Source organism: Neoarius graeffei, chromosome 1 (genome assembly GCF_027579695.1).
Source record: "Neoarius graeffei isolate fNeoGra1 chromosome 1, fNeoGra1.pri, whole genome shotgun sequence".
Lineage (NCBI taxonomy): Eukaryota > Metazoa > Chordata > Actinopteri > Siluriformes > Ariidae > Neoarius > Neoarius graeffei.
This window is the reverse complement of record NC_083569.1, coordinates 40,662,113-40,674,346: the sequence shown is the minus strand read 5'-3', so window position 1 is coordinate 40,674,346 and position 12,234 is coordinate 40,662,113. Positions and strand designations below refer to the sequence as shown.

Sequence of the window (12,234 nt, the reverse complement as noted above, 5' to 3'; positions counted from 1 at the left end):
CATGAATGTCATAGGTCTTATCCCTGAGCCGGTACCAGTTACCAAACGCCACAAGGAAATTATTGTGTCAGTTTGGAAAGAAATCTGTGAGACATTAGAGTAAGCCCTGAATCACACAGAGATACAAACTCTCTCTCATACACTCTCTTTCTCATACACACCCTCTCTCATACACTTTCTCACTCACTCTCTCTCATACACTCAGTCACACTCTCTCTCTCTCATACACTCTCTTTCTCATACACACCCTCTCTCATACACTTTCTCACTCACTCTCTCTCATACACTCAGTCACACTCTCTCTCTCTCTCTCTCTCATACAGTACACTCACTCCCTCTCATACACTCACTCATTCACTCTCTCTCATACACTCACTCGCTCTCATACACACACACTCTCTCTCTCTCTCTCTCTCTCTCTCTCTCTCTCTCTCTCTCTCTCATACACTCACTCATCCACTCTCACACACAGTCACTCTTTCTCTCATACAGTACACTCACTCACTCTCTCTCATACACTCACTCATTCACTCTCTCTCTCATACTCTCTCACTCATTCACTCTCTCTCTCATACTCTCACTCATTCACTCTCTCATACTCTCTCATACACTCACTCTCTCATACTCTCAGTATCTCACTCTCTCTCTCACACAGTACACTCACTCTCTCATACACACTCTCTCTCATACTCTCATACACTCTCTCTCTCTCTCTCTCTCATACACTCACTCATCCACTCTCACACACTCAGTCACTCTTTCTCTCATACAGTACACTCACTCACTCTCTCTCATACACTCACTCATTCACTCTCTCTCTCATACTCTCTCACTCATTCACTCTCTCATACTCATACACTCACTCTCTCATACTCTCAGTATCTCACTCTCTCTCTCACACAGTACACTCACTCTCTCATACACACTCTCATACTCTCATACACACTCTCTCTCTCTCTCTCTCTCTCTCTCTCTCTCTCTCTCTCTCATACTCACTCATCCACTCTCACACACTCAGTCACTCTTTCTCTCATACAGTACACTCACTCACTCTCTCTCATACACTCACTCATTCACTCTCTCTCTCATACTCTCTCACTCATTCACTCTCTCATACTCTCTCATACACTCACTCATTCACTCTCTCTCTCATACTCTCTCACTCATTCACTCTCTCTCATACTCTCTCATACACTCTCTCATACTCTCAGTATCTCACACTCTCTCTCACACAGTACACTCACTCTCTCATACACACTCTCTCACTCATTCACTCTCTCATACTCTCTCATACTCTCAGTATCTCTCTCACACAGTACACTCACTCTCTCATACTCTCATACACTCACTCATTCACTCTCTCTCATACACTCACTCGCTCTCATACACACTCTCTCTCTCTCTCTCTCTCTCTCTCTCTCTCTCTCTCTCTCATACACTCACTCATCCACTCTCACACACTCAGTCACTCTTTCTCTCATACAGTACACTCACTCACTCTCTCTCATACACTCACTCATTCACTCTCTCTCTCATACTCTCTCATACACTCACTCTCTCATACTCTCAGTATCTCACACTCTCACACAGTACACTCACTCTCTCATACACACTCTCACTCATTCACTCTCTCATACTCTCTCATACACTCACTCTCATACTCTCAGTATCTCTCTCACACAGTACACTCACTCTCTCATACTCTCTCATACACTCATTCACTCTCTCTCATACACTCACTCGCTCTCATACACACACTCTCTCTCTCTCTCTCTCTCTCTCTCTCTCTCTCATACACTCACTCATCCACTCTCACACACTGTCACTCTCTTTCTCTCATACAGTACACTCACTCACTCTCTCTCATACACTCACTCATTCACTCTCTCATACTCTCTCACTCATTCACTCTCTCATACTCTCTCATACACTCACTCTCATACTCTCAGTATCTCTCTCACACAGTACACTCACTCTCTCATACTCTCATACACTCACTCATTCACTCTCTCTCATACACTCACTCGCTCTCATACACACTCTCTCTCTCTCTCTCATACACTCACTCATCCACTCTCACACACTCAGTCACTCTCTCTCATACAGTACACTCGCTCTCTCTCTCATACACTCACTCATTCACTCTCTCTCTCATACTCTCTCACTCATTCACTCTCTCTCTCATACTCTCTCATACACTCACTCTCTCATACTCTCAGTATCTCACTCTCTCTCACACAGTACACTCACTCTCTCATACACACTCTCTCTCATACTCTCATACGCACTCTCTCATTCTCTCGCTCTCTCATACGCACTCTCTCATATACTCTCTCATATACTCTCTCTCATACACTCAGTCACTCTCTCTTTCATACAGTACACTCACTCACTCTCTCATACACACTCTCATACACTCTCTCTCATACGCTCATACACTCACTCATACACTCTCACACACACACTTATAGGCCTAGACTGTTACACCCATCTAAGCCCCCTTCAGGTTCAGCATTGTGGGCGTTGATACCCTGTTTTTAAGACCCTCTGTTAGGTCATCTTTCTATTAGTAGGCAGTTCCATGATGTTCCATGATACAAATCATACAATTTCAGGAGTTAGTTACAGTTTCAAGTACAGAGTGTTCATTTAAGAGACCAATTAGAAATTTTCAGAATCCACTTTTTAATATTTCTGCCTTAAGCCATAGGTTTAATGAGTTATTTGCAGCCTATGAACTGTACTCATTCATGTTTGAGACATCAAGTCAAACTGTTGGATGAAATTCAGATATTGGCTTGGCACTAAACTAAAAACAGGTGTGTTTAATTATTTTGTGAACTGTGAAATGAGTTTTATAATTTTTCTAATAAATATACTTTTATGTCAATTCATTGTCATTGACCACAACACCTGGTCATTTCCACCACCACGTCATTTCCATCACCACACATATTTTTTGAAAATATTCAAACAGTTCTCATCACGCATTAAAACTATATGCACAGTTTCTGAGATCTTGTGTTATTTAACATAAAAAATAATGCTATTTATTTTCTAACAAGGTCCTACCCAAACCAACGTTAAGTTTCCCACTGTGACAGGTGTTCAATACAGCATTTGGTCCATAGGACAGTTAATTTATCTCATTTAAAAATGCATGGTTGTTTTATATCATGGACAAATGGGTAAAGTTACTTACAAACATGATCCTAAACAATTATTAAATGGTGTAATTTATTCTACTTTTACTTTACAGTTGTAGATTGAGATGTGATGGAAATGACGTTTCTTCACTGCGGGTCAGATAAAATGTCAAAAATAACAATTTGTCTTGTAATCTAAGTTTGAACTCTTACATATCTTAAAACTAGGTATGTTATTTAAATGTATGATACTGAATTAGGTAAATTTTGAAAAAGTTTTTTTTCATCAACTTCACAATGGTAAAAGTGCCCCTAGTTGAAGAAATGCCCATATACACTCTCATCTGCTTTATGAGGAGAACCCGTATGCCTGCATGTTCATGCAAATATCTAATCAGACAATCATGTGGCAGCAGCGTAATGCATAAAATCCTGTAGATACATGTCAAGAGCTTCAGGTAATGTTCACATCAGACATCAGAATGGGGAAAATTGTGATCTCTGTGACTTTGACTGTGGCCTGGGTGTTGGTGCTAACCAGATGGACCGGTTTGAGTGTGTCAGAAGCTGCTGATCTCCTGGGGTTTTCACACACAACAGTCTCGAGAGTTTCCACAGAATGGTGTGAAAAACCACCCTGTGTGCAGAGGGCCTGCAGGCTGAAACACCTTGTTGATCGGGGAGAGAAGAATGACCAGTCTGGTTTGAGCCGGGCTTGTTGTACTCGAGTCCGACTCGTGCTCTAATTTTAAGGATTTATGACTCGACTCGGACTTGAGCATCGATGACTCGGACTGGTGCGTTAACTGTATTCGGACTCGTAAATTGGAGACGAGGACTCGGATTTTTTCTTTATTTTTTTGTAACATTCCATAATAATTTGGCATAAGATATTTATTAGTGCTGTCAAAAATGTCGCGTTATTAACGCATTAACTTGACTCAATTTTAACGGCGATAATTTTTTTATCGCGAGATTAACGCTGTGTGACATGATGCCACACCCCGCACAGCCAGAGTCCTCTGCCCTCCCCCGAAGAGCCACGGTGCTCGGCTTAGGTTTCGTTTTCCCATCGGCGGCTCCAGCCCCACTTTGCAGTGGCTGTGACAAGACGTGTTATGCTCTTCAATAAAAAAAAAAAAACACATTGGTACAACCAGTGTTCGAACTATGCCGATATTTTCAGGGGGGTCCCTTTTTTCCCTGGGGGGGGTGCTTGCGCTTGTCTCAGAGCGCGGATCTCCATCGCGCGCGCTCACTTCGGCTATGCAAATGTTTCCCGTTACACACGATTGCTATGTCAATAAACATCATTTTGCCAATATTTTAGAGACCCCCCAACATTTCCCAAATCATGTTTTCAAGAGATCTCATGTCTGTTTCAGGGGATCTCGGATCCCCCGAGTACCCCCGTAGTTCGAACGGTGAGCAAGCCCATTCACTTTATGCTGATAAGAGAATGACAATGGTTTTTCATGTGACAAAAATGTGCGATTAAATTGCGATTAATCGCGATTTAACTATGACAGTCGCGACATTAATCGCGATTAAATATTTTAATCGCTTGACAGCACTAATATTTATATCTACGTTAATTTTTGTACTAATTTTGTGCAAAAGTGTCACACCTGTGCACCTTGGTGCGTGCATCAGACTCTCGGGGGCGCTCCAGATAGCCAAAAACAACTTGCACCTGCACAGGATTAAGGTGCAATCAGCACGCCTATGTAAAAACTGTGAAAACACACTTACTTTGCGAAGTATTGAGTTGCGTTGCTGACACATTACCATGCCTAATTTCCTTGTTCAGGTTCCTGATTTCCTGTTTCTCGTCTTTGATTCTGCTGAGTCTACGATAGCCTGTTTGTGCCTCGCTCGACCTATTGCCTGTTTCACGATTTTGCCTGCCGTTCTGGATTGTTTACCGTCTTCACTTGTATCAATAAACACACCTTCTGCACTTACATCTGTCTCCTAACCATCTCTGACAGAATACTTCGCGCACTCTGATAAAGAGAAGCACATTCACCTGTTCATACGTCATGTTCAGGAGCAAATTAATGTTAATGGTGCTGAAACAGCCACCGTCAAATGGTGCGGTTGGAGTCTTGTTCTCGGACTCGACTCGGATCAGTAGTGGACTCGAAATTTTTTGTAATGACTTTGACTTGACTCGGACTTGAACACTGGGGATTCGAGACTGGACTCGGACTCAAGGTTGAATGACTCAACCACAACACTGCAACTTACAGGATTTGGAGGATCTACTTCGAACATATCTTAGTGCCAGACACCACAGCAGTCCATGGAGTCCATGCCTTGATGGGTCGGAGCCGTTTTGGTGGACTAATGCCTCGGTCACAACCGGCCGTACGTGCTCCTACGGCCGGTCTACGTGCAAGAAACGCACAGAGGGCGCGCGTGTGACGTGCTGATTTTCGAGCCGTAGACCGGCTGCAGAGGTTCTTTGTCATGTCAAACAAACTCTACGGGCGCTTACGTTTTTTTCCGGTTGCAAGACAAACTTACGGCCAACGTGCGTCTTTCTCCATGAACAAAAAAAACGCAGCAATTTGCAGGGGTGATAGCGTTCCGGTGCCGCGCCGGATTTCCGGCGCGCCGTGGCTGGGGAAGAAAAAAAAAAAATCTAGTTCGCCCATTGTCCTGTGTCATTCTGAGATGCGCAGATAGACAGTAAAGGGAATTCGGAATTCCCTTTACTGTCTATCTGTGCATCTCAGAATGACACGGGACAATGGGCGAACTAGATTTTTTTTTTCCTCCAGCCACGGCGCGCCGGAAATCCGGCGCGGTGCGCCGGAACGCTATCACCCCTGAATTTGGGAAACGCCAAAAATCGCACGCCCAAAAAATCCTACGTCCGGTTGTGACCTAGGCTTAAGGGGGACCGATACAATATTAGGCAGGTGGATTTAATGTTCTGGCTGAGTGGTGTATATACAAGGCTGTCAAACAAATTATAGCAAATGTCCGGACACATTTTTTTTAAAATATCAGATGGGGGCGTTTTCATGACCTTTTTTTTTTTAATGTACTTTTTTGTTTTTGAAATATATATGTTGTTTCCCCCCTCTGTGCTTTTGGCCTCCAATCCAAAAGAAAATGCCCTTTTCGGTCACTGGAAACAAAGATTTTGAAACCATTTTCAAAGGTGTAGAAATTAAAAAAAAAAAAACTCCTTTTTATGGGGGGGGTCCTTTTTGAAAATGGTGATGTCTCGATTTTGATCAATAGTGGACTCGACTTGAATTTTTTTTTTTTAATGACTGACTTGACTCGACTCGAACGCTGGGGACTTGAGACTGGACTCGGACTCGAGGTTTCGTGACTTGATTACAACACTGATTTGAGCTCGAACTCAAATAATCACTCTTGACAACTGTGGTGAGCAGAAAAGCATCTCTGAACACACATGAAACTTTGAGGTGGATGTGCTACGAGAGCAGAAGGCCATATTGGGTTCCTCTCCTGTCAGTCTGAGGTTATCATGGGCACACGCTTACAGAAACTGGACAGTTGAAGACCGGAAAAAGAACAGTTGACTTTTTCTGGTCTCATCTTCAGCTGTCCAATTTCCGGGAGTTTGCGCCCGTGATGGCCTCGGATACCTGTTTTGTTTTTTGCTTCCCCCCACCACCCCCATTAATGAGATTTCTTTATCGCGGTCTGGGTGAGTGAGAAAATAAGTATTTTGACCCTTGAGTATATAGAAGGCTTTGACTTTAAAGTCAAACAAATGGCCGAAATAAAGAAACGAATTAAACGGCCAATTTTTTGGTGTGTAGTTACTATTTCCACGCTTTTCTACCTCCACCAGCCCACTGTGCACTTTGCCGAGGAGCCCATTATCCGCGGCGGTGACGAGGAGGATGAGGATGAAAACGAGGAGGACGAAGACGGCGAGCAGAGCGACGACGAGGCTCGGTCAGCCCCCTTCCCTGCTGAGAAACAGCGCCTCATCCGCAAGGACACGCCACACTACAAGAAGCACTTCAAGATCACCAAACTGCCCAAACCTGAGACTGTCGCTGCATTACTGGAGGGGTTCAGCCCTGACGCCGCCACACCAGCCTCCCGAATCCCCAACGACGAGGAGGAGGAGGAGGAGGACGACGAAGAGGGAGCATCGGTTAAGACCCCTCTGCTGCGGAGACTGGAGGCGGCTGAGCAGGAGGACAGCAGGCTGACTCATCAGGTGAACAGCTCGCTGCAGCCAGTGAAGGTGAGGCTCATCCAGAGCAGGAAAGACAGCAGTTTCTGAAAGCTGGGTGAGGTGAGGTGAGGTGGGGTGCGTTGCACTGAGCATGCCGTAGAAATTTGAGGCTTCTAGATAAGAAAGGTCATGTGTCTCATAACGACATGCTTCGTTTATAGTGATGTAAACCCATTTTGTATGTTCATCAACGCAGCATACAGCGCTAGTGGAATAGACTTTACACAGTTTTCAAATCGTAGCCCTCGTACTTGATCAGAATACAAACTTTGTGGTCGTGCTTCACGCTAGTGAAAATCTCATTAAGCGCATGATTTTTTTTTTTTTTTTAATAAAGAGGTAATGTTTAATTGCAGTTTGACTGGCAGGACAGATATTGCATGAGATTTACGTTCTTGATGTGAAAAGGAGCTTACGTGCGTCATTAGAAGAATCTTCCTATCACATGCTGACTTTCATGCTCCTACACCAGTGTAACCTCCACCCACGTTCACGCCGCTAATCGGATTCATGGCAACGAGTGACACTCGTTTACAGACGATCAGGATCGGTGCTGTGGAGGCAACACTGCAAAACCCGAACGCAGCAACATCGGAGTAGATTTTCTTCTTTGATTTGACAGATAGGGATGTCAAGTGTCCACACCCCTTCCTTTTACCTTTCCTTTTAGTTCCACAACACATGCTGCACCTTCAACACCTCGCCACACCCCCTTCTGAGCACTGCCTCCACCCACCCCATGCTCTGCTGCTCCTTATCATTATTTGCAGTCTCTTCTCTCTGTCTTTCCTTTCCAGGAAATCACATGGCTTTTTCCCCCAAGTGTTGGGTGAAAGGCAGTTCATTTCATAAAAGTTCACTGATCACAGCATTTAATTCGGAATAACGCATTTGAATGAATCCATGATGCATAACTGAGCTGTTTTTTCCCCCCTCAGAGCTGTGTGAAATTCTTACTGGCCCCCTGATCCAATCCTGTCTTCTTATAGTTGTTAATATTCGCTAACGTGTTGGATATTGATTGAGGCTGCAACGATTCACCACGGTGCACCGAAAATAGAGTTCATACCTGCCATACCGATCATCAATCCACGTAGCTGTATTTTCGGTTCGATTCACGTTTATTTAAATTTTTACTGATTTTTATAAACGCGCTTTTACCGCGTAACCATTTCACTTGCATTGTGAAATCGATGCGAGAAAGCACGCAGCTTTGCTTCTGAATAAAACGTGCAGTTTGATCGGTTTGGGTCCTTGCTCTTGTCCAATCAGAGTAGCCGACACTTTACATGGCAACGCCGTTGCTGGGCACCAAAATGGCGGAAGCCAAGCTTAAAGGAGATACGCAGAGCCACGGCCTCACTTTTTGTTTATAAATGCCTTGAGACCTCAAGAATGGCACAGGAATAGTTTTAAGCGTTAGGCCACTCCAATTCGATTAGTTGGTTCCCGGAATCGCCGCTTGAAGAAAATGCAAAATGAAAAAAAAAAAATCGAAATCAAACTCCCGCCAACAGAAAAGGTCACGTGATGTGAGATCACGTGACGTCGAAAACCAATCAAATCGCCCCTTTCACTTACTTGTGAAGTAGCCTACTCCTGGTCAAATCTTTTTTTTCTGTGCATTGTAGATGTTCAGTTGACCGTAATTCAATCATTTATTTAGCCTTTCTGTTTACTGGTTTGCCTGTATTGTTTGGTCTATTTCCACCGCTAATTTTACCATCAGAGCATTTTTTTTTTTTTTTATTTCGCCCGCTTGCTTCATATTTTTCCTGAAAAAATCCGAGAACTAACTAATTAAATTGGTGTGGCCTTAACAATAAATCTATTTATAGTAATTTTTATAATTAAAGTGATTTATATAGGTAGTGGTCTGAGTGAACGACCTTGAGATCCGTGACATCACAGCAGGAAGTCGATCGGTCTCATGGCCATTTCCGCTATACTAAAACACAGAGCTGACTGCAACGCCGATCCTCCATTTTGAGCTAATTTATCGCCGTGCCACATAGATGTGTTGCTGGCCGGTGCAGCAACACGACAGAAGGTGGATTTACGTTGCATTCATGGCCCAAGAATGTTCAAACTGCAAAGATTTGGACGCGTTTTGCGAGAAGTTCACGGGCACATTGGGCGCCTACGAAGTGGCCCCTCCTCTGCTCTGCACATTTTACTGAAGACTCGTACGAGACCCCTGATCTGTTGAGAAGCGTTGGCTATCAGCCAGTATTGAAAGAGGGTGCAGTACCAACAATTTAAAGGAAAAGAAAACTACACGAAAAGGAAAGTAAGTTCAGTTGCACCAGTTCTCCCGGAGTGTGAGCCAAGGGTTGTTGCTAAAACCCGAGACGGAACGTGACATGTTATTGCTCGGGCAGTGACCACCCCACGGTTCTTGCTAAAACCGGTGACGTCCCGTCCTGGGTTTTAGTAATTGCCTGAGTCGAGCAGTAATGGCGGAGTACTCAGAATGGAGAATGAGTGGAGCAGCCATCTGATTTCTCTGCTGGATATTGCTGCCTTCTCTCTCTTATGTGGAAGAAGCGAATGAACAGAGAACTGAAAGTCAGATTGTTTCAAAACAATTGGCCACAAGATCGGATTTCAAGAAGTGAGAACACAGACGGACAAGCTGCGACCCTCATTTGGATACAAAACATCACGTTGTTTACCTGCATTTAGATTAACCCATGTAACTTGTATTGTGTGTTTAAGTTAGCGGTATAAGATTATTTAATTTGCTTCAGAATGTGATTGTCTCAGTTCATCTGATTATTTAATTCGCCTTTTACGTTTCGTCAGTGAAAATGCATGCATGTACATGTATGTTGCATAAGTTATAACACCCATCCTGTTTTAATGAGAGTCAAATCAGTCTTAGTTGAGCGAGTCGGTAACGCTATTTCTTACTTTCAGCATAAATTTTTATTTATATGACTTTGGTCTATAGCTGTAAAAGGCCTCGGCCTTAAAACCGGTTCCTGCTGTGACATCACGCACTCAGGGCTGGCTGGCTCAGCGGGGCAGCGCCAATGCCAACTTTGCGCTCGATTTTAACTCTCAAAAATATATATTTTTATTCCCATTTATACAGCATACAAGAGTCAGGGGTGGAGATACTATCCACTCAGAAATGTATTTACAAATAAAGGTTCTGCGTATCTCCTTTGAAGATCCTTCATCTCATCTTAAATCAAAAGTTTGGGTTTCGAGAATACACGAAGGACATAGCAACGTGCCGCGCATGTTCTGTTGACGTGAAGTATAACGGAGGGTCAACTACAAACCTCGTAAATCATTTAAAGCGAAAACACAACGTGGATGTCAGCGAAGTTAAGTGCTCTGTTCCGGCCGAATTGAAAACTGAAAGTGTTAGGAAAGTAGTAAAAGCAGGTACGCGGGGACAGTTAAAACTGACTGGTGTGATTTACTTTAGCTGTTTATCAGTTAGAGTTTAGAGCCAAAGTTACAAAGCAGTTTTGCATGTTGCTGAGTTCCTGCTGTTATGTGTACTGACAGTACTGACTAAACTGTTCTGAATATGCATCAGTATTATTAAATAACTCTCTTTGAAGCAGGGCTTTGAACCAGAATTTTTTTCCTATTGGTTCGTTCCGAACAGAAACGGAATTTTAACGTTTCCGGTTTTGGGTTCCACCATTAAATAGACGTTCCCGAACCGGTTAGAACAAAAAAAATTTCATTCCCGGAACGGTTAATTACGTTCCCTGTCAGCTGTTTAACAAATGGCTATAAAATGATGTCTCTGTCTCATCCAGCTTAAGCCAAATGTAGGCTAATTCTATTACAACCTTCATTAAATAAGACAAGAAATAATTCAAAACAATTATTATTTCAAATGTTGGCGATTTGGATTCTCAGTATGTCTTCCCGTCTACACAAACAGAAAAAGTGCCAAAAATGAAAGATAATTCGTTTAGTGTGTTACCAAAGGCTAGTCAGGCCCTATGCATTGATGGGCTAACAGAGGTTAACGTCATTTAATGTTCGCGAGCCTCTCATTAACGTGGACAAATATATTGATATCGTGTTTGAAATTGACGTTTTTGAATAACGATAGACTGCAATATTTACCTCTTATTTAAGACGTGGAGACGTGATAGTAGTCCACCCTCCCGCTCTCTCCATTCAGTCAGCGAACGTCACACAGGAAGTGAACCCCAGCGGGTCATAGAAACTTGCGCAGGAGAAGAATGACTTTTTTATTTGTAGGCTACGGAAACTTTGAGGAACGAAATAAAAACCGGTATTAACCGGTTACCATTATTTTTAATAAGCGTTTCTGTTCCGGAACATAAACAAATAAAGTTTCTGGTTTCGTTTCTGTTCCATGTGAAATAGAAAAAGTTCCTGGTTTTCGTTTTCGTTCCTTGAACCGGTTCAAAGCCCTGCTTTGAAGAGGAAGGTGTTTGGGCCATGCTTAAAAAAAAATCCGTTTCCTGTCCACCGGGTGAGCAAAAAAATTTTCAGTAGGGAGGGAGGGATTTTATTTTTATATATATATATGGATGGATAAGAAATCGCAATGCTGTTTGCTTTTTCTTTCAGTAATTTATTACAAAAGCAGACACATTTAATAAAATATGACCGTTAAATCAACTGAAACTTGTACAAAAACTTTATTTGCTCCAGTTTTTAATTCTGTCCAGCCAACCTGCATTAGTTCCGTAAACGCTTTTTTTTTTTTTTTTTTTTGTTCAGTTCCGTTCTCATTTTGAATAGCTCTATTAGGTTCTCCTACAGATCTGTCAGGGTCATTAACAAAGTAGGTAATGAATTTTGCATAACAAAACTTAAAAGCTGTTTGTAACGTCTCGGATGGATCAAGAT

The 12,234-nt window shown here is 42.8% G+C and overlaps 1 protein-coding gene across 15 annotated transcripts in view; it reads left to right on the top strand.

The window, feature by feature from the left end:
• scrib (scribble planar cell polarity protein) overlaps window positions 1-12,234 on the top strand; it is a 269,195-nt gene that overhangs the window by 182,352 nt on the left and 74,609 nt on the right. For all 15 annotated transcript variants that reach the window (XM_060931865.1, XM_060931789.1, XM_060931763.1 and 12 more), the window contains exon 15: window positions 6,985-7,389. In XM_060931865.1, the coding sequence (XP_060787848.1) occupies window positions 6,985-7,389 (405 nt within the window). The remainder of the gene's footprint in view (window positions 1-6,984; window positions 7,390-12,234) is intronic.